This window comes from Augochlora pura, chromosome 7 (genome assembly GCF_028453695.1).
Source record: "Augochlora pura isolate Apur16 chromosome 7, APUR_v2.2.1, whole genome shotgun sequence".
Taxonomy (NCBI): domain Eukaryota; kingdom Metazoa; phylum Arthropoda; class Insecta; order Hymenoptera; family Halictidae; genus Augochlora; species Augochlora pura.
The window spans coordinates 28,589,866-28,612,913 of record NC_135778.1 but is presented as its reverse complement, the minus strand read 5'-3'; the positions used below and the strand labels follow the sequence as shown (position 1 = coordinate 28,612,913).

Sequence of the window (23,048 nt, the reverse complement as noted above, 5' to 3'; positions counted from 1 at the left end):
GTGGGAGAAATTTCGAGCTTTCAACAATATAGTCGATTTTAATCGAGTAGTACGTTTCCACTTCATTTTCAATGTTACAGCATTAAGTTCTTGAAGATATAAAAATAAATTTGTAGTAAACAATTCTTGCTGGTTTCAATGCAAAAAGAGTCGATCAAATTGGACGAACTGTCACCGAGATAAAAATTCATTCGCGTAGCGCGTTGTTTCAGTAGGGTTGATAAAAGTCGTATAATTGAAGCGCTTGGTATTCATAAACAAATGAAAAGTCGTCGAAGCGATGACTTAAACTACTTCCAATATGTTATAAACTACAAAACAGCTGACTTTAAACAAAACATAATGAAGATTTTTGCCGAAACATGAATATCGCGAGTCAGACTCGCGAACAGTTACTTGGGCCAAACATAAACATCGCGAGTCAGACTCGCGAACACATACTTGGGCGAAACATAAACATAACAAGCCGAGGTCGCGGACTGATTTTTTGCCCGTTACAGTCTGGTCTGTTTAGCGCGCGTTGATGCGGACCGCTCGGGCCCGAGTTTCGTCAAGCTAAATGGCACGGGGAGGGGTTAATCCTCCGTATTACAAAGTAAATTTCTCCGTCAAAAGAAAAATAGCATCGTAATAAAGAATCCCCACCTTTTACAATAAAACAAGATGACTTAAACCGTCCCTAATTTACCACATAGAACATCGCGGCAGACTTTGAAGAAAATCCGTCGGCTGTAACTCCGGTAAAATCGACCTGTTCTTAAACCTTTAAGACAATCGCGTCAAAAACATCTATTCGGGGGGGATTGCCAGCTATTCTTAATTGTCATCCGGCCCGGGGCCGTTTGTAGACCCGGCGGATCGTTGGACGTCGCCGCCGTTAAACTCTACCGCCGACAGTCAGACATTCAGGGGCGTCGCGGCGACGACGACGGCGACGACGACGATGGCAACGCCGCAGCCGCGGACAAAAGCGTCACGTCGAAAACGCTAAGGTGCTTTCGAGACTCACCTTGGGTTTCCACGGAGAGCGGCGTGGTGCAGCGCGTTGAAGCCATTGTTGTTCGTGAGGGTGATGTCTGCGGCATGGTCCAACAACAGAGCCAAAATGTCATCCCGTTTCTTAGAAATCGCGTCGTGGAGCGGAGTGTCGCCCTCGGAGTCCTGGAAAAGCGGCGAAACAGGTTTTCCTCAGTACGTGTCGTCTCCTCGAGGAACGATTCCCCGCGAAACAGAAAACCTCTGTGTGTCTACTTTTCGCTCGGGACCAAAAAAAAGTAAACAAGAAGGAAACAGACGCGACTAACAGCACCAAACGTTTCGCGACTGTTTGCGAAAATTCCTCTGGCGAATAACAGCCGACGTTCGTCGTTTATTTTGGTCACGAGGGAAATGTTGCTAATTTGTCGTAGACACAGCTGCGAATTCATTCTGTGTGCGCGAAATTGTTCGATTCCAGGGATGGCACTTATCACGGTAAAAGTGGAGACTTTGAGCTTTAAAATGAGCAAAGGTAGAAGAAGATCGCATTTTTTATTACAAAGTTATGACTTCAATATCAACGATCTCCTCTCTCGAGTGAATTCAGAAAACAAAAATTAACTATTGACGTGTTTCTCCCGTCAAAATGACGGTCACAAAAAACGTCAATTTTTATGGAAATGTTCTTAACAGCTCGTAGAATAACAAAGTATTTTTTAATTTCCTATTAACCATCGTAGCGATTCCATCGCAGATATATTAATCGAAAGAGTATACGACGCAAAATTGTAGCAAAGCTTCGCCTCGGTCAATTTATTTAAAAGAACGCAACAAGTAGATCACGCGGGCAAACAAATGGAATTTTATCCCGCCACGGTGCTCATTATACGTTCATTTGGGCAGCGCAATCTTAATCCCAATCGTCGGTTAGATTTAACCCAGATTAACCTGATTAATCAGCTACAATCTGATGGGTGGAATGGTCGAGCTCGATTTATTCTGCGCGGAATTAACAAATTAACTAATTAACCGAGCGAAGCCAGTCGCGATTGAAAATGTACAATCGTCGAAAACCTGACCTGATTTTCACAGGCGCTTGTGCAACAATTATACAATTTTCGGGAAAACTTCCCCCGTCTTTCGAATCTCCAAACGACGAAAAATTAATAATAGTAACGATGAAACGTTTAAAAATGATTTACCACGGGCGTAAAATAGACTCGGGCATCGCCGGTAGAATAACAGTCGGCTCTGTAACATCCTCGCGAAGTTAATGTTCATGTGGGGCGCGTTAACAATAGCAGTTTCCGCGTCGGGGTTGAAATATCAAACGGTGTTCGGATAACAGAGGGTCCGAGGCTGCGGCATCAGCCGGCTGCGTAAATAATAGGGCATCAGGCACAGATACTTTATGGGATCAGTTGGAAAAATCCTTTGTATAACTCCAATAACCGTGGAGGATAAATCTGCCGGCGCTGTCGAGAACCGCCGGCGCTATCTCGCGCTATAAATGCTGGCCATGTGTCACGCCGCCGAGACAGGAGAAAGAGAGAAGAGAGAGAAGGAGAGGGGAGAGAGCGAGAGAGGAACGACGAACGACGAACGACTGTGGAAGGTGAATCCTGGCCCTAGAAAACGAAGGGCTACGATACAGTCGGCGAAACGGGACCGGAATTCGAAGGTGAAAGAAGCTACAAAAATATTTAATTCCCTATCGGTTGATCGTCCCTAAAACAATAGATAACTTATATAGAATTATATGCGAAAGTAGAGCCTTCACGCTTTAAAATGAGCTAAGTTGTGCTGATGTATGATTTTTTTTTATAATGTTCTGGCGGGTCAAATTTGACAAATCCAACAGGGTTGTTTCAGTTTTATCTACTTTTCGAACAAACTGCAGTCAATTCGACGATTGATTTATAATGCAAAAAAACTACTGCTATAAAATCGTTCAAGGATATCGAAAGTAGTGACTTCACGCTTTAAAATGAGCTAAAATACATCACCGTACGATGTTTTCAACGAAGTTACAATAGATCAAATTTTCCCACCCCCGGACAGGGACGTTTCATCTTTAGCGGCTGTTTGACAAACCGTGGTCGCCTCACCGCTGAAACCTCGAGCGAAAACATTCCCAATAAAAAAAATTGTAACAAGATATCAAAAGTAGACGTTTCGCCCTTAAAAATAAGCTAAGACAGACCGCTGCACGATCTTTCCTACCAGAGGCATCGCAGATCAAAGTCGCCGAGCTCGGGCGAAACTATTTGATTTCGAGGGCATCCTTGGAAAAAAAACGATTAGTTATGGTCGGGGTAGAAGGATAGTCGTGCTAATAAAGGATCGCAACGTTGCATCGGCTGGTTTAACAAGCTGTTCCAGCTCGCCGAGCGAGAAATCGTAGTCGCGGGCTTTCTGATTAGACCGAAATCAGAACGGATCCGTGGGGCTGCACGTATCAGACGAACGACTCGGCAAAATCAGAAAAGACAACAACAACAACGCGCGGCCACCGTGTGGATTACAATCAGAGAGTCAGCGACGAGAAGGCGGACGATCGCGGAGCGAAACGACAGGGACGGGAAGTCGAAGCAGGCTGATTGCACCGCAAATATTGACAACGCTAATTCACCCTTTCCCGGTCCGCCTGTCGAAGGTGACGAGCTACGCTAATGAGGGCTTTAAGACGTCGACGAGACGATAGGCGAACTCCAAACGCCGTGGCCTAACTGTCCTGACACGAGGGCCGCTGTCGGGGCCGTTAAACTATTTCTTCGAGGCCCTTTATTAACATACTGTCGCATCAGGCTCGGTCGATAGTCGTCGATCATTTTTAATCAATCATTTTCCGATCAATTCTAGTAATCGTCGAGTTTAACGACTGTAATAGAGTTCACACGATTCGAAATTGTATTACTATTAAAGTATTAATATTATTATTATTAATAATAATAAGTATTAATATTAAATAATATGTAAGTAATATTATTAAATATTATTATCAATAATTAATATTAATATTAGAGTATTGATACAATTAATTGCATTAATATTGGTCAAATTTCAGGTATTATATTATATGGATTAGAGTAAGCTTTTTTCTATATTTTAAATCAATTCTTATATCACTTTAAATAGCCTAGACGATCTTAAAATTGATCAGGTGATATATAAATTGACTGAGGCGATTTTAAAGTGGATTGTGTTACGTTTCAATTATTTTCAAATCGATCGACTGTATTTTTAAGTGAGCTGAACTGCGAATTTTCGATCGATTAAAATGATTTGGAGTTCGTCGACTTTTTTGGCAATTAGAAATCGTGTCCGGTGTGTTTTCGTGGCTCGTCGGGCTCCGGGCTTGATTAGGGCCGGAGACAGGTGCGGCGGGGATATTTGCAGGTCCGTCAGTGGTAACTTGGCAAGCTTAATCGGCTTTCGTCCGATTCGCAAAGTACACAATGAATTGCGTCACGGCGCCGCGGCGGCCCTGTAATCCCCGCGCCGGCAATTTATATTAATTAGCCCGTTCGGCCGAACCGTCCCTGTTCAACATAAATTACCGGCCGGCTAATGATGAATGTCAGGTATAAACGTAACATTATGCGACCGCGCCGCACTGTTGTACGAGTGTCGTCCGAGAGTACAGCGATCCTCTGTACTCTCCGGGTATGTATATACATATTCGGTATACTGGCAGGTAAACGTGAATCGGTGCCCGGTGTCCGTGCGTATATGTGCTCATGTGTGCGCGGCTGGCTTGGCGTGAAATCAACGTGATGGTTTGGATATCATGATTACGAGCTGATGACACTTGTGATATCATACGCGGATGTTCAGTGGTCCTGCTAAACAGTACCCCGGATGCTGTCCCCATACTAAAGAAATTCGTGGCGGAGTTAACGATGAGAATACTTTTGGACGCTTTCGCGGTCCGAAAGTAGAGACTTTGCGCTTTGAAACGAGTATAGGTAGATTATTATACGATTGTTTTTAACAAAGTCACGATGGATTGAATTTTGACAATTTTTATTTCAGCATCACAGTAGCCACCACCCCCTTTTAAATGACTCACGTGATCGGTTGTAGCAGATACAATTCTTGGTGTTGTCTTATAAAAATTCATAGATATTATTGAAGCAGGAACAAAAATGTCTAATAATGTCTGGTGTCAATATCTTTTATAGGTTCATAATTAAAAATTGTCAAAGTGCACCTAAGAATAACTCCTCTGTACTCAGAGCATACTACCACTTTAAGACCTAATCGCTCGTAGCACTCTCGACCCCGACATCACCATTGCACGAAAATTCCCAGACGTTCTCAAAGCCCGCACAAAACCATGCCCAAAATGTCGGAACCATAAATTCCACATCACGACATTAAAGAAATTCTCAAAACGCTACATGTTCGTTCCACCTCCATCGAACCACTCCAATTTACCCTTTGACGCTTAATCGTCCGCAACGATCACAAATCAACCTGCACCGCCCCATAAAAATTTCCATACGTTCTCGGTACCTGGAGAAAAACTATCCCGAAATGCCGCAACAATGCGTTCGATCGTTTCCCGATGGAAAATCCGGGAACCGGGGCATGGCTCGTCCAGCATGGAGGTCGACTAATTAATTCGACGGCTAACAACCTCGCAGCGTCTTCGTTGAAAGAGGACTCCTCTGGAACGAGCTCGCCGAATAATCTGGACAGCGTCGTGCGCCCGCTAAGCCGGCCTAGCATTTCGGAGGCGGCGATCGATAGCGATTTGCGCGTGGATACAAAGCTCGGAGGAGCGGACTCGGGCGCGGAAGGAAGAAGGAAGAAGGGAAAGGAAAATAGGAAACGAAAGGCAAAGAGAGCCACGGCCGGGCGAGGGGCGGGAGCCGGTCGAGGGGATGGGGACGTTTCCCGCCTCCTTCGTTACTTCATCCGGCCGTTTCAGAGAGGAGTTCGAGAGGCGGAGGAGGCCTGAGAAGATAATGCGGACCGTGAGAAAACGGAGGATCCCGAAAGTCCGCGTCCGCGCTTGATTGCAACGAAACCTTCCTGCCCGTTTCCAGTTGGTACTTTTCAGCAGACGATCCCTTTGGCCCGATGCGCCAACCTGGAACGGGGATGAACCTATAGGTGACTCACAAAGACGGTATGCGGGTCGTGTACCAACCCCTCTCCCCCTCCCCCTCCTCCACCTCCACCTCCTCCACCTCCTCCGCCTTCTACTCCAAGGAGTAGTGGGCCGGGGGCGGATCCCCAAGAGTGCAAAGGGTGCAAAATCCTCGGGCCGAGATCTTTCGGTTGCAGCGAGACGGAGCACACGACTCGGCATGATTTATGCCACTTTTTCGGCGATTAGGCTGATCCTGTGGATCGTGATCTTCGGGTGTGCCGGATGGAGCTGTTTCGAAAGAAGGATGCCGGTGATTTTAGAAATCCGGACGTTTTCTGTTACACCGGGAACTCGGAGTTTCGGGAATTTTTTGCAGGGGAATTGTGCGAGTTATTGTTAAGGCACTTTGGAGATTGGTTTGTAAGGGTTTTGAGAACGTCTAGGAATTTTTGTGCGAATGGAGTGGCAGAATTTAGGCTGCTATAGGCGATTAGGTGTGGAGGTGGTGGTATGGTAGAAGTACAGAGACGACATTTTTGGGCCGGCTTTGACAGTTTTTTAGTAAGTAACTAGAAACGCTATCGTTGTGAGACTTTATTAGTCTGTTTTGCTCATACTTTAACAATACATATGAATTTTTAAAATACATAAAAATAAAGACTGAATTTGCTATAATCAATCATGTATGTCCCTGCCAAAAGTACCCAAACGGATGTTATGAGCCTTGGATGAATATTGTTAAAGATCAACCTACTGTAAATTCGTAAAAAAAATCGTACAACAATCTAGCTAGGCTCATTTTAAAGAACAAAGTGTCTACTTTTAAGACGCACAATTCATTCGTAGCGATTAACATTTCTTGCACAAGAAATCGAACGAAGAAACTGACTTTAATTTCGCCAAAAATCAGAAATATAAATGTCTCTTTGGACTTCGACTTGTTGTTACTTCGTGAAAAAAAAACATCATAAAAAAATCAATTCAGGCTTACTTTAAAGCGCGATGCTTTTGCTATAACGCGTCCAAATTTAGAATTGATTTCCTAGAGTCTCTAAAATATCCGTAGACTTTTCTGGACACTAGCTAGCTGTTCCTGTCGCCGAATAACGACCGGGTTATTGTCTGACCCAGTGCTTTTTTTATGCGCGCGTTCGTCGTCAGCAGCATCCTCTCATTAATTCAGCAACATAAATTTTTATGGCGTCATCTTTGTTACGATCCGTCGACAAAAAACCAATCGACTCGAAACGCGAGTAAACGAAAGAAACCGTGCCTCCGAACACGGATAACATTAAAGGAAAGTTTTCGGAGACTGTGTTTCGTAAACAAATGAGAACTATAAAAACTGACGACATAAACTACCCCTAATCAGGGGTGTTCCGCGTCAGATAACACACACTTTTTACCCGGCACGCTTATTTATCGGTTTCACGTTTAGTTAACCTTATAGAGTGGTCCTTATATCTGGTCTACACACTTGAAAATTTAAACGTTGTTATTTTATAAACAAATTAGAATCCGACAAACTAGTGACAGAAACTGCCGTTAACTAAGGGTGCTTTTCGTCATTGAAAAGTGAGTCTTCACAAATAATACACCATTAATTAGTACGCATATGATTAAAGCAGAAGCACCAAACAAAATTCGTATATTTTTCTGTCTACAATTATCCAATGAAATCGTCTGAAATTTTTAAACAAATTAAAATACGACAAACTGATGACACAAACTGCCCACATTTAAGGGTGCTCTACATCATAGAAGACTGAATCTTGATGTAAAATGCTTCTTTAATTAGTACACATGTAATTCAAACAAAACTCAGCTATAGTGCCTACATTTTTTGTCTGTTATTTTCGAACGCGAACGTCCATAATTTTTAAACAAATGAAAATCCTACAATTTGATCACAGAAACCCCAACTAATTGAGAGTGAATTACACCACTGAGCGCTCGATCTTCACCGCGGACGTCGCTTTAACGTCCGGTCGGAGCTACAATAAAACGGTCCCGTCATCCGTCGAAAATGCCAGCGGAAAATCGAGAAAGGGACGCGCAACTGACCACGTGCAGCAGTTTAAAATTACGGCGGGAAATCGATAACCCAGTTCTAAGCCGGACGAACAACCGAAGGCGCCGTCGAATGCAATTCGCTGAATCGAAACATCGTGACGAGATCGTTTTTTCTGAGCACGTCGTACCTTGCACTTTATGACAACCGGCTCCCGGGCGCCGCGCTGCGTCCAGGTACGATGCACCGGTGTAAAAAAAACCTCCGTGGCGAGGCGGCGGGGGGTTCGGCGGCGCGGGGACGGGGTGGACGGGGAAAATTGGACACAAGAGAATCCAATATAGCGGACTGTTAAACCGTGCCAGAGTAAAATGAAAGAAGTGTGCAGGGAATAAAGCGAAATGAAGGAACGCTTTCAACGAAAAAACGTCTTTTCGAACGCGACCGGCTCGGAAACTCGTCGCCGTTCCGTCGGCGATATTACACGGATCTGTAGAGACGTCCCTCTGCACGGATGTCCACGTAAATACGTCTTTTGCCCTCCCGGGGAGACGTCCTCGAGCAGAAAATTGCCTTGGCGCAGTGTCCACGGTTTTAATTTAATTTCGGCCGCATTCGATGGAAATTGATCGCAAGAATCGTCTTGTATGGTCGAGGATAACCTAAGCCACGTGTGTGTCAGTGCTTTAAGATGTTCAGTCGGTGATAAACCGTCTGAAATTATTTGTGTCGCCGAGGCGACGACGATGTCAAATGTGATGTGTCTAAACGATGAAAATAGAGCAACGCAAGTGTAGTAATTATTTACTGATGCAGAAAAACTGCATCGAAAATGTTTAATATATTTTTTCATATAAATCTTAGTTTTAAAGATAATCGACCTGAAAAGTCAGCTCGACGCGCCGTTGCTGCGAGAGGCGAACACTGTGGTAGGTCGCCTTTGAACTTAATTATCTAACCAACGAAGCGAGTTATGAAAAACATGTTCTGTACATTTCCGACTCGCTTTTCCACCTGGATACGAATTCATAATTTCGCGAACCTTAATTTTCCACTCGAGACTAGTTGTACACCGATCAACGAGCATACTCGTCGAAAAATAGCTGGCTGGTTAAGTAAACAAATACACGTACAAATTCGGAAATAAATAAGAAGACTGGCTGAAGTAGCCAATTTATTTTTTGTCCGAAGAAGGAGTATTCTGTAGCCCGGCTGGCGGAGTTACGATAGCGAAAAGTTTTCGAACAAAGGAGACATTTTGGCGGGATTCCTCGGCTGCAGGTATTTTTCATTCCCGCTGCACTCTCGGCACTCTCGGCACTGATGATACGCGACGATACTGTCAACTCTTAAGAAAAACCAAAACCGTCCGAGGCGTGGCCGGGCCCACGCGACAAAGGCGGAACAGCGTTCCGCATAATTCTGCGGGAACGCGGAGCCGAAATTTCATTTGCCGAGTCAAAAGAGGTCGGACGGGAACGGGCGTTTCGGTGGTCAGAAACGGTAACTTCGGAAAACCCGTAGCTATTCCCCAGCAGACCGCAACCACTCGTTGCTTATTGCTTTCAGTATTAACCCGCGCCCTGCGGAAAATCCTCGCCGCGGGTGAGCCCTTTGTCACCGCAGAGAGCGCCGACTTTATTTCCCAACGCCGCCTGATAATAAGTGGAATACAATGCGCCGTCTTATCTGACTTTTCACGGGCGAGACTCTAATTTGATTTTCTTCTGCCGCGGCCGCCGCGGCAGCCGGCGTCTGCTATTTAATTGGGCGCGGCTCTCTTCTACAAACTATTGTGCCGCGAGAGTAATTGCGGATTTTTCTGATTAGTTCGTTTTGACGGGGACGAACCGCGCTACCGCTGCGAATAACCAACGGAATTTTTGCGGCAGCTGTGCACGGAAATTCGGGAAAGTAGTTTGGACGTGTGAGAGAACAATGTTGCGAAATCTCTTGAAGATGATATTTTCGGATTTCGAGATATAAATTCCAAAATGGCGTCATCGAGGCCGGGTCGTTATTACAATATTGCGTGTTTGGATACTGTCGCTGCGAACAATTAATACAGTTTACGTAGTATACAGGTGGAAAAATTGCTAAATGTAGTTTACATATGCGCGAACAATGTTGCAAAGTCTCGTGACGATGATATTTTCGGATCTCGAGAAATAAATTCCAAAATGACGCCATGAGAGTGGATCGTTATTGCAATATCGTGTACTTGTATCGTATACTGTCACTATGAATAATTAACACTGATAATAAGTAATAGCCAGGTGAAAAAAATGACCAAAAATATAGTTTAAGTATGTGTTAACAATGTCGCAAAATCTAATTGAGATCAGTATTCTAAGTTTCAAGAAAGAAATACACAAAGTGCACACGAAAGTGTAACTTTCTCACAGTCGAGGAACGATATACCTAGCAATGTTCGAGGCTCTTTATTTTTTAAACAAAAATTAAAAAAGGAACTACATATAAAACAAATTAGCCAACAAATTCGCAATAATATACTTGCTCCTATGGATTTATATAATTGAGAAAAGTAGAATTAACACTAAACGTACCATAACCTAACGCCCCATTTCTCATTTGACAATTGCAAAAATGATAAAAACGCTTTTTACTACGACAATAAAATCTCTACGTATCTAAGTAAACTGGAACTCGTCGGTATTACGAGGCAATGCGGACAGGCAGTTTCATTGCCCGTTGTGTTCAGTGGTAATCTCGGAATTGTTTTAAATCTCGCTGGCTGTTCTCCCGGAATGCGTAAAATCCCGGGTCTAGTAACAAAGATCAATTAGGTATGATAAGAAATTAGTCTGCGGAGCACGATCCGTGGACGGGTCGTAAAATCAGTCGTCTACTTTGACGGTGTCTCCTTGCAAGTGTTTGCGCTGCCAACACCGCGGCCCGGTGTCATCCATCAAGGTAGTGGTGGTTCGGCGCGGTGTTGTCAGTGCTTTCTGTATCACGGGGGTCTACCTCAGTCGCGAACAGGAGGCAAACTCGTCATCGTGTCAACGTCGATCAAACCATCAAAATATCATCGAGTACCGAGGTCGCGGGACTGCGCGGCGTTGCAGCGGGTTGCACGGCTAAGCACAGAGGCGTACACCGTTGCACACCGGTGCACAGGGCAGCACGAAGCTGCGGAACGCCCAAAGCAACGAGCACTATCATCCATCAGGGAAACTTTGTCGCATGTAAACGCCATTTCTCTTCCGCGCGCTGCGATCGATACCGCCGACGCTCCGGCGTTCTATTCAACTGCATATGTCGTCGGACATGCCTACTAATTCGCGGCATTAATCACGCATCGCTTATGGATTCGGCTTAAGGAACGCGGACCGCAATTTACAGAATTGTAAACCTCCCGCGAACGGCGAACACGGGAATGGTCCGTGACGGCGCGTTCGAAACCCGCTGGCGCATGTTTCGCCCGATGTAACTTTCGGTTGAACGATCCGACGGCGGTCTCTAGCATCGCTCGTTTTCAAGGGCGAACACTGCGCTTCGATCACCGTTATCTGGCGATCCTTCGATAATACGCGCAACGTCTGCCTTTTTAATTATTCCGCGACCTTTTCATTTATCGAGGTTAAGAGGTTGCTAGACCGAATGGCTATGTTTGATCTGATGTAACTTCGAGAGAAAAAATCGGGGGCTGGTCTTCTGTCTTAGCTCATTTTGAAGAGTAAAACCTCCAGTTTTAATACACTAAATTACTTTTGTTTACAACGTGACGAACAATTGTAATTTTAATTATTGTGCGACGCCTTTGTTTAAATAGCTGTGGTAGGGATTAATCATGTTTGAGCTTCTATAACTTTGTGAGAGAGAAAATCGTGTGGTGGTCTGTCATAGCTCATTTTAAAGGGTGAAGACTCCGCATTAGCATCTCTAAATTTTCCAATAGGCCGCAAGCAAGTTTTAATTATTCTGATTTTATTAAGCCACTGGCGAGGGTGAGAAATTCGCGAAAGGGTAATAACACTGTTGCACGGTTAAATAAATTGAATTGTTGGTAACACTGTTGATAATATACGAGCGAAATGTTCGAGGGTAACTTATCGAGATCCGATAGTTTCTCCGGTGTTGTGGATGGCGCCAGTTTTCGCCGTTTGTAAAAGAGCCCAGCCGCCCGGTACTTGGCCAGAATGGTTCTCGATTCGTTTCTGACTTATATTTCACGCGGTGCCACCTCGAATGGCTTACAGATCCGTTCCAAACAATCGCATTACTTTTCACTCTCTCCGTCCGCGCCACTCCCATTGTTTCCGAGAGATCTACTATCGTGTGTAGCGGCCTATGAGCATCGAAGTGTCTCGAGGACCCAAAACGTGAACTTCAACGCCGCGTAAACTTCCACCGCGAGGCAAGCCGATAGATTTACTACCGCAATTGAGAGTGGATGCTTCAAGCTTTAAAATGGGCTGAGCTAAATTGTTCTACGATTCTTTTCGAAACGTTATCATTTTTTGAATGTCGAACAATCTTGCTGAATATGTATCTATAGCAGACATTTGATTACCCCCTTTCAGTGGATACATCGAAATGGATTCAACTAGCGCAATTGTTATTCTTATGTTATATAAAAATCTGTAGGCATAGTCGAAACATGACCAAGAAATCTCGCGAAAGTCTCATTGCGATAACTTTTACAGTTTCGATGTAAAAAAAATTGTCAAAGTTGCACATCTTCTGTCACCTAATCTTTTTTCACAGGACAGTGAAAAAAAATTCAATATCGACTTCCTCGGTATCAAAAAATTTGTAAACATTGTTGAAACATAGTCCAAAAATCTCACTAAAGTTTTATAAAAATACACTCGACAGATTTCTAGCGAAAAATTCCCAAATTTGGTTCGGAACGGTACTATCCTTCCAGACCAGTGTCTCGTCGCGTCGCCATTGAATCGTCCACAGCGACAACGAAATTTCGAGTTACGCGGGGTCAGAAAATTCCTGCTGCAGCACGACGAAACACGTCCAAAAAGAGCGTCGGAAGCGACGCAACGATACATCCCGTCCATCGCCGTCGAGAAATTCCCGAAGCGACGACGGAGTCGAGTGCCGAACGCAGAGCCGATTTCTCTCGCAAGACACGAACCTCCGGTTGGTAGGGTCTCTCCGTCTTGAACTTCCGACCCGCAATCCCGATATCTCCGAAGATGTTGGAGCCCGGCGGAACGGCCGGGACATTCGTAAGTGGAGCAAACCGGAAGCCTGCGAGCGGAAATTCCTCGCAGGGCCGCGGCGGTGTCAGCGGCAGCCGGGGGCCGGGGCTGATTCGCGGCGGTGCTCACGGCAGTTTACGGGCTCCTGGACCGGCCGTAACTTCGGACCAGACAATTCATAAAGCGCGCCGACGAGAGGAAGAAAGTGGAGAAGCGAGCAGAAAGATATCTTCGGTCCAGGGCTCGGCTCACTGGAGACGGGGACGCGCGGCGCGCGGGTTCGAGTCCCGGCAACGCTGCCACCAAAGTGCTCTCTAAATTATTCTCTCGAGCGTCGCGAGTCGAGGGGTTTTAGGGAGAAAATCGAGCCCGACCTCCTCCCGAAAGGGAGGGTGGTTCCGCGATGACAACGGAGAACGGGAAGAAGAATGAACGTCGGATACAGAGCTTCATTGCTTCCGGTTGTTTACCGCGCCGCCCGGCGGCCGCGGAGCGCTACGAATTAGTTTCACCTGCCTTTGTTCCGTTTCCACGATTTTTCGAACCGTCGATTCCCGCAACAAACGTTCTTTCGATTGCTATATGCTAAATGAACATAAAGGAACAACTCTGCGGTTTTCTTTTCGATGCGTATAGCGTTCGAAATAATTACCAAAGTTGGCGCCGTTCAAGCTTCGCTTAAGACATGCATTATTATTCTTTCTTGTTGTTATTACTTTTTTGCTTTGTGCATCGCGTAGGATGTCCACGATCTTTTATTAATAGGTACAAGGTGTGCTCTTTTCTATTAAAAAAGAGCGAAGTCGATACGTCAACTGGTTCGTCCAGGATCAATTTTTTAAAAATGTCCTTATTTTATGATGAGTAAGTACATGATGCAAGATCCTGCTGTACAACAATTCATTTATAGTGGACATTTATTTCAGTACAGTTTCGACGATTTTTTAATATAACCTAAGAACTGTGCTTTTTCTCATAAATATAGAGCGAAATCGATTCATCGACTGGTTCATCCAGAATCAATTTTCTAAAATCTCCCGTTCTCGAACCTGGATCCAAAACCAAGCACTACAAAAATTAATTTATCTTTACTATTTGTTTATACACAGTTTCGGTAATTTTTGTGTACAACCAGCAAAATTGTCCCTTTTTTTATGAGAAAAATGCGAATTTGTTTCATGAAATAGATCGATCAAAATAAATTCTCGAGAGAGCCGATTGAATTCGCCTACATCTTCTGGCAGAGGATAGCTCCGATTGTTTATTCCGCTATGCCAAGGCGACACGTGAATTATTCTGGTGGCCCGGGCTCCTTTGAACGTACGACCTAATCCAAAGACCAAGAGATATGGGGACCCCGGGGTCGTAAAGTACAGAAATTCGCATGATTGAGATTACAACTCACGCGGTCGAGGGCACACATCCAAGACGTATCTAGCATTGCGAATACCTTGATCCGGTAGCTTATGGCTACGATTTACACGTGGCTCCGGTTCTTGGTGTGCATCCAAACCCGGCATAATCCGCATCTCTTGTCAATGCACGCTCGATATCGCCTGGAGCAACTGAACTAAACGGGTCACGAGCAGGAACGCCATCATAAAATCATCCGCCAAACCGAACACAAAATCACCCGTCAAGCCAAACACGATGCGCGGCAACCACCGGCATTATGAAAAACAGCCCGGTCTCAAATTCGGTTCCAGAATTTCCAAAATTCTATTAGAACAACTCGAGGAAAGCGAGAAAATTGGAATGGATTGCTCAAAAGGGAATTAATTGCCGTAAATTAAGCGGCGGCGAGTGGATCGGCACGCGATATTGCTAGGAATTTGTGGCTCGAGGCGATAGATCGGCTTGAACCGCGAGATATCGACGACCATGCGAGAGGATTTCCGGTCCGCAGTCCCGGACCAGTTACGAGGAAGACCAGTAAGCTCGCCAGCTTACTTCTATCGAGTCTAGGCGGCGTCCAGAGCATTCTTACCTCGCGGAGGAAGCGGAAGCGGTCTCAGGCGGGTGAGCCAACCGACGACCGGGGATGAGAACGAGATTAAAGTATTTGCGACTGCTGGAACAACGCGGCGAGACTGCTAACTACCGAACACGCGATAGTTCCTTGAATTTCCCCGAGATACGTGTCTTATTCGAGAATTTTCCGTGAAACCGAGACCTCGATCGCGGCTAGAGCTCTTACTTTAATCGTGTCGACAATGGGGTGTATTTAAAAAATGTGAAGTGTTCTGCGGGACAGTGTGAAGATAATTAGTGGAAGTTTCTGTCATAGGATCGATAACTTCGAGTTTGTTTAAATAATACAGATCGTTGAACTTCGCAATATTTAATAGAGAAATATGCACGCGTTCTTCGTAACTGTAGTTTTCATCGTGTCTGCCCTCGGCGATGGGGTATATTTTAAAAATACTGAGTATTTTATGGGATGGTACGAGGATAATTAGTTAGGGTTTCTGTCATCGGATTGATAACTTCGAGTTTGTTTAAATATTACAGATCGTTGAACATTCGCAATATTTGGTAGGAAAATATATACGTTTTCTTCAGAACAACATTTTTAATCATGTATGTGGTCGACAATGGGGTTATTTAAAAAATACTGACTATTCTACGGGGTAGTACGAAGATAATTAGTTAAAGTTTCTGTCATCAGATCGCCAATTATTAATTTGTTTATAAACTGCAACAATTCTTATATCTCTTGCTCTCTTTCATCGAAAACTACAAAAGCGGACACATTAACATTTTTAACTCAAAAACTATTTATCCGACCGGCTTGACTCTTTTTTATTGTAATCTAGAAAGCTCAGACCATCGTTAAGAATTTTCTTGAAAGCATAGTTCACCCACGTTTCGCGTTTGTTTATCAGAAATCGTCTCGCCGGGTACGTGAATAGTCGGGTGATCGATAAGATTTCCTCCGATCCGATATACCAATCTGCTCGATGGACTCCGAGGTCTGACATTCGGTTTTTCAAGCGTCAGTAGCGTCATGAATTGCTGTCATAAATCAGTGGGCGTCGACGTGACTCTGGGTTTCTGATCCGCGGGTTAGAACATTGCATTGACAGCCATAAACATGTCAGGGCTGAACATCTCTAGCCCCGGTCCTGATGTATCGCGTATTATTTTGGTTATTGACATCCGCGGGGGTGTCAACACTCGGGGACATTCTGCAAATGGACTGTTGAATTGTACATGCGTGGCCTGTGCTTGCGCGAATTTCGCTCCAAATTATTTCCCGACAATTATTAACAGCTGCGAGCCCTCTAGACGTTTTCTATGCATACGGAAAATATAGGCTGACTACGACAACTTTTTGTCGCATCGCATTCTTATGAGATATACATATACGTACTTTTTTCTTAATGTTTTAACTATGTTCTCAAATTTTTACATAGCGAAAAAATCGAAATTGTGATTACTATAGCTAATCAAGTACACCCATGCAGAAAAGATATAAAGAAAGATTCTCAAATTTTTTAAAATAATTTGCATCGCCATGTTCAATGCTATATAATTTTGTTTAAAAAAAAAATCATACAACAATCTGACGTAGCTCATTTTGAAGAGCCAACCTTCTACATTTTAACAGCGTGAACAATTTTTTCATCCGCAACTGATAACCTCCCAATATTCCGATGTTTTATTCTCGATGGAAAAGCGTAAATTATTTTAAACGACATGATTTTCTGTTCCCGCGATTTATTAACCGCGACGAACAATTAACAATTAAATCCCCGTACAAATTAGTGTCTTTTCCAGCCGACCGACCGCCAAATGATTTTAATTTGCTCGCCTGTCAATCGTGTTCGCGGGAAATTGAAATCGTCGATCGTGACTAGCGCGCGCGCGAGCACGTCGACTCCCACGTGCATTGCAATTGCAACAGTTTTTGGGACGTTTCCGGTGATGCAACTGAATTTCGTATAATTAGCTCTTTCGCGGCTGCATACTGAAATAATTACATCCTTGTTTCAACGCTCTCGTCCTATCCGAACGATTTCTGTTCGACAATATATAATATATACGGAAAATTCGAACCACCGAATTCACTGCGAAATTCCACAATTTTATTCGCTATCTAATAGTCAAAATTGTTTCAAAAACAATTTTTTCTACGTTCGAACGAAATTTACAGGATGCGCCTGTATTTTTTTTTATAACAATATTTATTTTCGTTCGTTGCATCGAAAAACAATTATTAAACTCGCCGTGTGTCTGAGTTGAGGATACCCACACGTGACATACTACATGGGAGAATTAAAACATTTTTTTGCTATGGAACCCCAGAAACTTTCGCAGCAACATTTTTTTTCCTGTTCGAACGAAGGTTAGAGAACGTGCCTGTATTTTTTTATAGCAATATTTTCGTCCGCTAGGTTGATAAAAAACATGATCGAACTTGTTACGTGCGCAGATTGAGGATAGCAGCTGTGAAAATTCAAGATTGTCGGTGGAAAATCATAACGTCGGAATCGCTGTTTAAAGCGGCGAATAGATCTGAGGGAATTAAATGAAAATAAAATTTGAGAACGAAGAAATAGCGGCGGATGGGTTTTTCCAGTGGAATCCTGGAACTACTTGCGTAACGACCGACACACTAAAATAAAAGGAAGTTTACACGAGGACTTTGAAGTCCGTAAAGCTCCTCGACAACGACAGTGGAAGGGAACCTAACGGCCCATAAAACTATCCCGCGTTCCAGAAGAAATTCACATACTGAGAGGCAGTAAACAAAGTATTATAAAACAATCTTTAATAAAATATAAACGACTCTGCGGGCCGTTCTACGCTTTCTTTGCGGCGCGGCGAGTAAATCTTCGTTCCCCTAACGACCCGTAAACTTTAATAACTCTCGGCTCGCGGGGACAACAAATTTATTATTAACTTTGTTAAGAAACGAGATACACGAATGGGTCATTAAACGAATTGATAGTCAATGAAGCACAACTCACCAGGCTCCGTTATTAATAACGTCACGTCGTTACCATTTTAATTACGGGAAAGTTTCTTACCTGCAACAAAGAAATATATTATTATTTAGCATGCGTTGCAATGTTGATCGTATATTCTTTGTTTAACGATATTTTTCACTGCAAAGATTACTGCAGATGCTCTGAGCTGTGTTTTCTTTATAACGCTTGAACTTTGGAGGACCGTATTTTTCCAACAAATTTAAAATTGACGAAATGATGGCATAAACTTGTCTTAATTGTTTGTATACTATTTCATAAAACAATTAATTTGATTAACTATCTTTTAGTGATACTTCTAGCGATTAATATGAATTGACCGATGTGAGCGAAAATGTATTTTGAAGATGATTCTTGACAACTTCCATCGATTGCACTTTATAAACAAATTCATTGCCGATAATTCGATGACATAAACCTACCCTAATTAAGCATACACTTCATCATCTAATCATTCAATTTCACGACAGTCTCTCAAATCAACTGGAAAAGTCAATTACTTTCAATTAATATATATATCAGAAAGAACGAATTCCGAAGAAATTTGTCGGTGACTCCAAACTATTATACCTTATAAACAAATAAAAAGTCAGTAGAGTAATGACATAAACTTCCTCTAATCCCGCTCGCACTACGTCATGAAATCATCGGTTTCGATCAAAATCATGGTCATGAACGTAAAAAGATAACTTCGGCTCGACGCAACCCTTGGCAATCGCCTGCTGAGTCACTAAACAATTGCAAAATATTGCAAACGATTTCAAACGATTTCAAACGATTGCAAGCAATTGCAGAAATGCATTTTCCACGTCAATCGCCATAAGAGGTACGGTAATATCTCCTGTACGCCGGACTTACAGGCAAACAAAGAGAACGCACGCCTCTTCGCAGGGGATTTGATTCTGAGCAATAACAGCCGCACCAGTGACATCCGGCGGACATGTTGTCCGAGCTCAAACGCGAAGTCCGGATTGTTTGAGACTGACAGGAGTCTTCTGCCGTGTCCTTTGACCACTTCTGGAGCGTGCACACACACACCGTCTTTCTACTTGTCAAACACGTGCCACGGCGCTGCGCGAAACAGTTGCACGCCGGCTATATTAACTTGGTACGTGAGCTGTGTGCACATGTCGCCGTTTGCAACGGGGAGGGGGCCAATGAAGCCCCCCGCGCGCGATGCAACAAAGCTCCAATAAACTGCGGCAGAATTGAATTTCGATGGGAACCTAATTTAGAAAGCCGGTAAAAGCCGGCGGGCGGGTCGCGAACGTCGCCGGAGCGAAAATTTCGGGGCGTCGTCTCGACGTTTGAGGAGTTCGACCGGACAAAATGGCGGCGTCTAAGGGGGATCGCGGGGTGTGAGAACTGAACGTGCATTACAAGAGGCGCGAGACCAACTTGTCCCCGGACTCATCTCGCCCTCCGCACTTGAGCACGATAGCACGGCGAACCTAAAAGCACGTGTGGGATTTATCATCCTTGCAGTTTGCTGACTTACGCGCATCGCGAGAGTATTCCTCGCCTGCCGATAGAACCTCCGGCAAGACCGACGGCCATTATGGTAAAGGGGGGACCCGCCGTTTCCCTCCTGATACACACACGCGCCGCACCGAATGGGAATTACATCCGGAACGAGACGGTGATACGAATTGTACGAGATTCTGCTATCGGAACGGTGCTCTTAAAGGGAAACTCCGCTTTTGCTTGGAGTCGCAGGGACTGCTGCGGAATTTCGTGGCTGCTTTTCCGAACCTCGATCTTAATTAGTGGTTATGGAATTTTATCGAAATTACGCGAATTGAGGGAGCTGCGGAAGTTCGGAAGTTCGGTCTGCAGTCTCTCCTCGACAGAGTTTGGCAAGAAGCAATCTGATTAACGATCATAGCTCTTTTAATTAATTTATAATAGTTTGTGGTAAATCGTACCGAGTAATTTATAGTAATTTGTAATAGTAGTAATTGACAATAATTAAGAATAATAATTTATTACAGCCAATCAATAATAAGATTATGTTTTACCAATCTCTGCTTTCAAACGAAGCACCTTCTGCGACTGCAGTCACCTGAGAACTGCAATCTATTTTTCTGAGAAGAAAAATGGACACTATAGTGCAAGGTGAGTATAACAACTCTGTCAAGTTTCGCTCGAATGGCTGCAATACTTTCGTTGCTAAAAATAACTCAAAGAACAGCTTCTTTTCAACAACGAACACTGTGTTTTATGGTGTTCGCGCAAGTAGTACGTCAGCTGGCCGCTACGTGGAAACTATACCAACTATTCCCATAAAAAAAAAAAGTGAGAATACAGTGGAAGATAAGTAGAATAAGTTTACCAAGTTTTATTCGAACAGCCCTGTCGGTATTGTTGCAAAAAATTGGCGAAGAATAGCCAGTTTCAGTCGGCTTAAAGTGTAAGAGCTATAATCGCGAAACTATCCGACTTTTGCGTAGCGTTTTAACGTTCTGAAAGATCCGTGCGGGTCCTGATCCCACGTAAATGTCCCCGGCGATAATAATCAGCGTTATCTATCCAGTCCACTGTCATTAAGAAGCCCGTAAAAGCAATCAGCACGAGGTTCCGTCCTCTAAAAGATAAGCCGAAACACGTGAAATTGTAGGTAAGTCGTTTTAACGAACGCCAGGCTGCATACTAATTTTCATTGAGTTCCACGGCTATCGTAACTGCCTGCGGCGTGCTACGTGCCCCAGAACTTTGCTAATTTCTTGCGCGTCATGGTGACCATCGCTTCTCGCAAAAATACAGCGAACATTGCCGAGCACCGTTTAATTGCAACCGAAACCCGAAGCGCTTGAATTTTGATCAGCGGCAACAGTTCCTCGAGTTGAACGGAGCCCATTTTTCTTTTACACAATTAGTTTAGAAGCTTTATTTTACTGGTAGAATTGTTGTTGTTGTTTTTTTTTTTATTAGAATTGACGTATGTTTTGTTGTAAACTAAATTATCGAGGTAAATCTAACGAAATAATGGAAGCGATGATATCGTTCCATAGATGGTCACTTGAACACTTTTAACAGAGATCTCGTTTTACAATGGAGAAAATATATCGTGACAGAGTAAATGTTTTGTGATTAAAATGAAAAGAAAGTCATTAAAATCGGATAACCGGTTTTCGAGATAAAAAATTCCTAAGTGCGACTCTGTTCAGACACGAGAGACCGAAAAATATCCTTTACTTTAAAAGGCTGTATTTATTAAACAAACTCGATGCCATCGATCTGATAACATAAACCTCCCCCATTTACGCTTATATTACATAAAAAAAATCATTCATTTCCACCAAGACTAATTCCACCCTTTGAAAAACAGCGCAACACACCCCAACCCCAGCAATCCTTAGCTCACCGTGCAGCCACCTTTAAAATCACTTTACAATCCCCTTCAAACATCTCGCCAAACGAGAACCCCATAGAAAAACTCGCACATTCCCACAGAGTGGTCCCATTCACCTAAAAAAAATCAAAACCCCGTCCAGGGAAAACAAGATCGCAGTCGATTAAAATCGCGAGATCGAGCGCACGGTTTCGGGAGCAGCCAGCGCGAGGTCAGCGCTACGGGGTTTTCCGGAATGGCGCACGGAGTTCGCCACGGTGATACGGTGCCAGAGTCCGGAAACAACGAGCTCGCAGCTCCGGGATTGCCGGAGGAGTGGTCGGGGGGCGGCATAATTTACCGAGGACTCAGGGATTTTTTATCGGGCCGCGTAGAACGCCGGTGCCAAAAGCACTTCGCAGCAGTCGCAACGGGGACACCGGGATTTTCCATGGGGGACGGTGGTGTCTCGCGCCGGCCAAATGGCCCCGGACGGTCTTCCAGCGCGGTCGTTACCATTTGCATGGAATTCCGAAGCGACCTGGCATTCCTATGCGAGTCGGTAAGTAACGGAGAGACCGCCGCGGAGCGGATCCTCCGCGAGGAAAGCCGGGCGTCGGTGAAGAGACGGTGGGGGATGGTAACACCGAGGGAGCGGGGGGCCGCGGGAAAATCTATCCTGAAAGGTGGATCGAGAGTCGCTCGACGGCTCTGCGGGAAAATGATTCGCCGCATTATCGTCCCATTTGCGTAATCTAGTGTGAACGTTTAAATCCACTCTCTATCCGCATTACCTCGCGCAGCCCGCCACCTGGCCCATCCCCGTGTGCCGTCTCTGTAACGAGCCACCCACGAGCATGGTTAGTATCATCCAGCTTACGCGGTTTATAGCTCGGAAGATTTCTCTCGGCGATCGAATCGTCAGCCTACCGGCACGAGATCGATCGCGATCTCAATGGCTTCGGAAAAATTGCGGCTGCGATGTGGAGGACTGTGCGGAAGGGGTTGCAGGAGGACGACGTTCCAGTTATGCGACTCGACGATTGTTTATCGACATTTTTCAATGGAAAAATTACCGTAGGTGCTTCGAAGTATGTACTTTTGATTCTTCAAACGTTTGTTTAAAAATCTTAACTAGCTTTGTGGCAGTGTTTTTTAAGACCGGCACGGTTTCGATAATTTATTTGGATTTCTTTATGAAGACTGAAATTTAGAAGGCTGTATTTTTCAAACGAATTCGAAATTGGCAAAGTGATGACATAAATCCTCCCCAATTATTTGTATGCTACTTCATAAAATAATTCATTTGATTTACTATTTTTACCGATACCGAAAAAGTCGATTAATATAAATTGACCGATGGAAGCAAAAATGTATTTCTGAAGATTTTTCTTGACAACCTCCATCGATTGTAACTTTATAAACATTGCCCACAATTCTATGACATAAACCT

At 44.1% G+C, this 23,048-nt stretch overlaps 1 protein-coding gene across 1 annotated transcript in view; it reads right to left on the bottom strand.

The window, feature by feature from the left end:
* The window catches only part of LOC144472292 (E3 ubiquitin-protein ligase MIB1-like), a 408,968-nt gene that overhangs the window by 359,260 nt on the left and 26,660 nt on the right, over window positions 1–23,048 (bottom strand). The window contains exon 9 of the mRNA XM_078185245.1: window positions 1,010–1,161. Coding sequence (XP_078041371.1) covers window positions 1,010–1,161 — 152 coding nt within the window. The remainder of the gene's footprint in view (window positions 1–1,009; window positions 1,162–23,048) is intronic.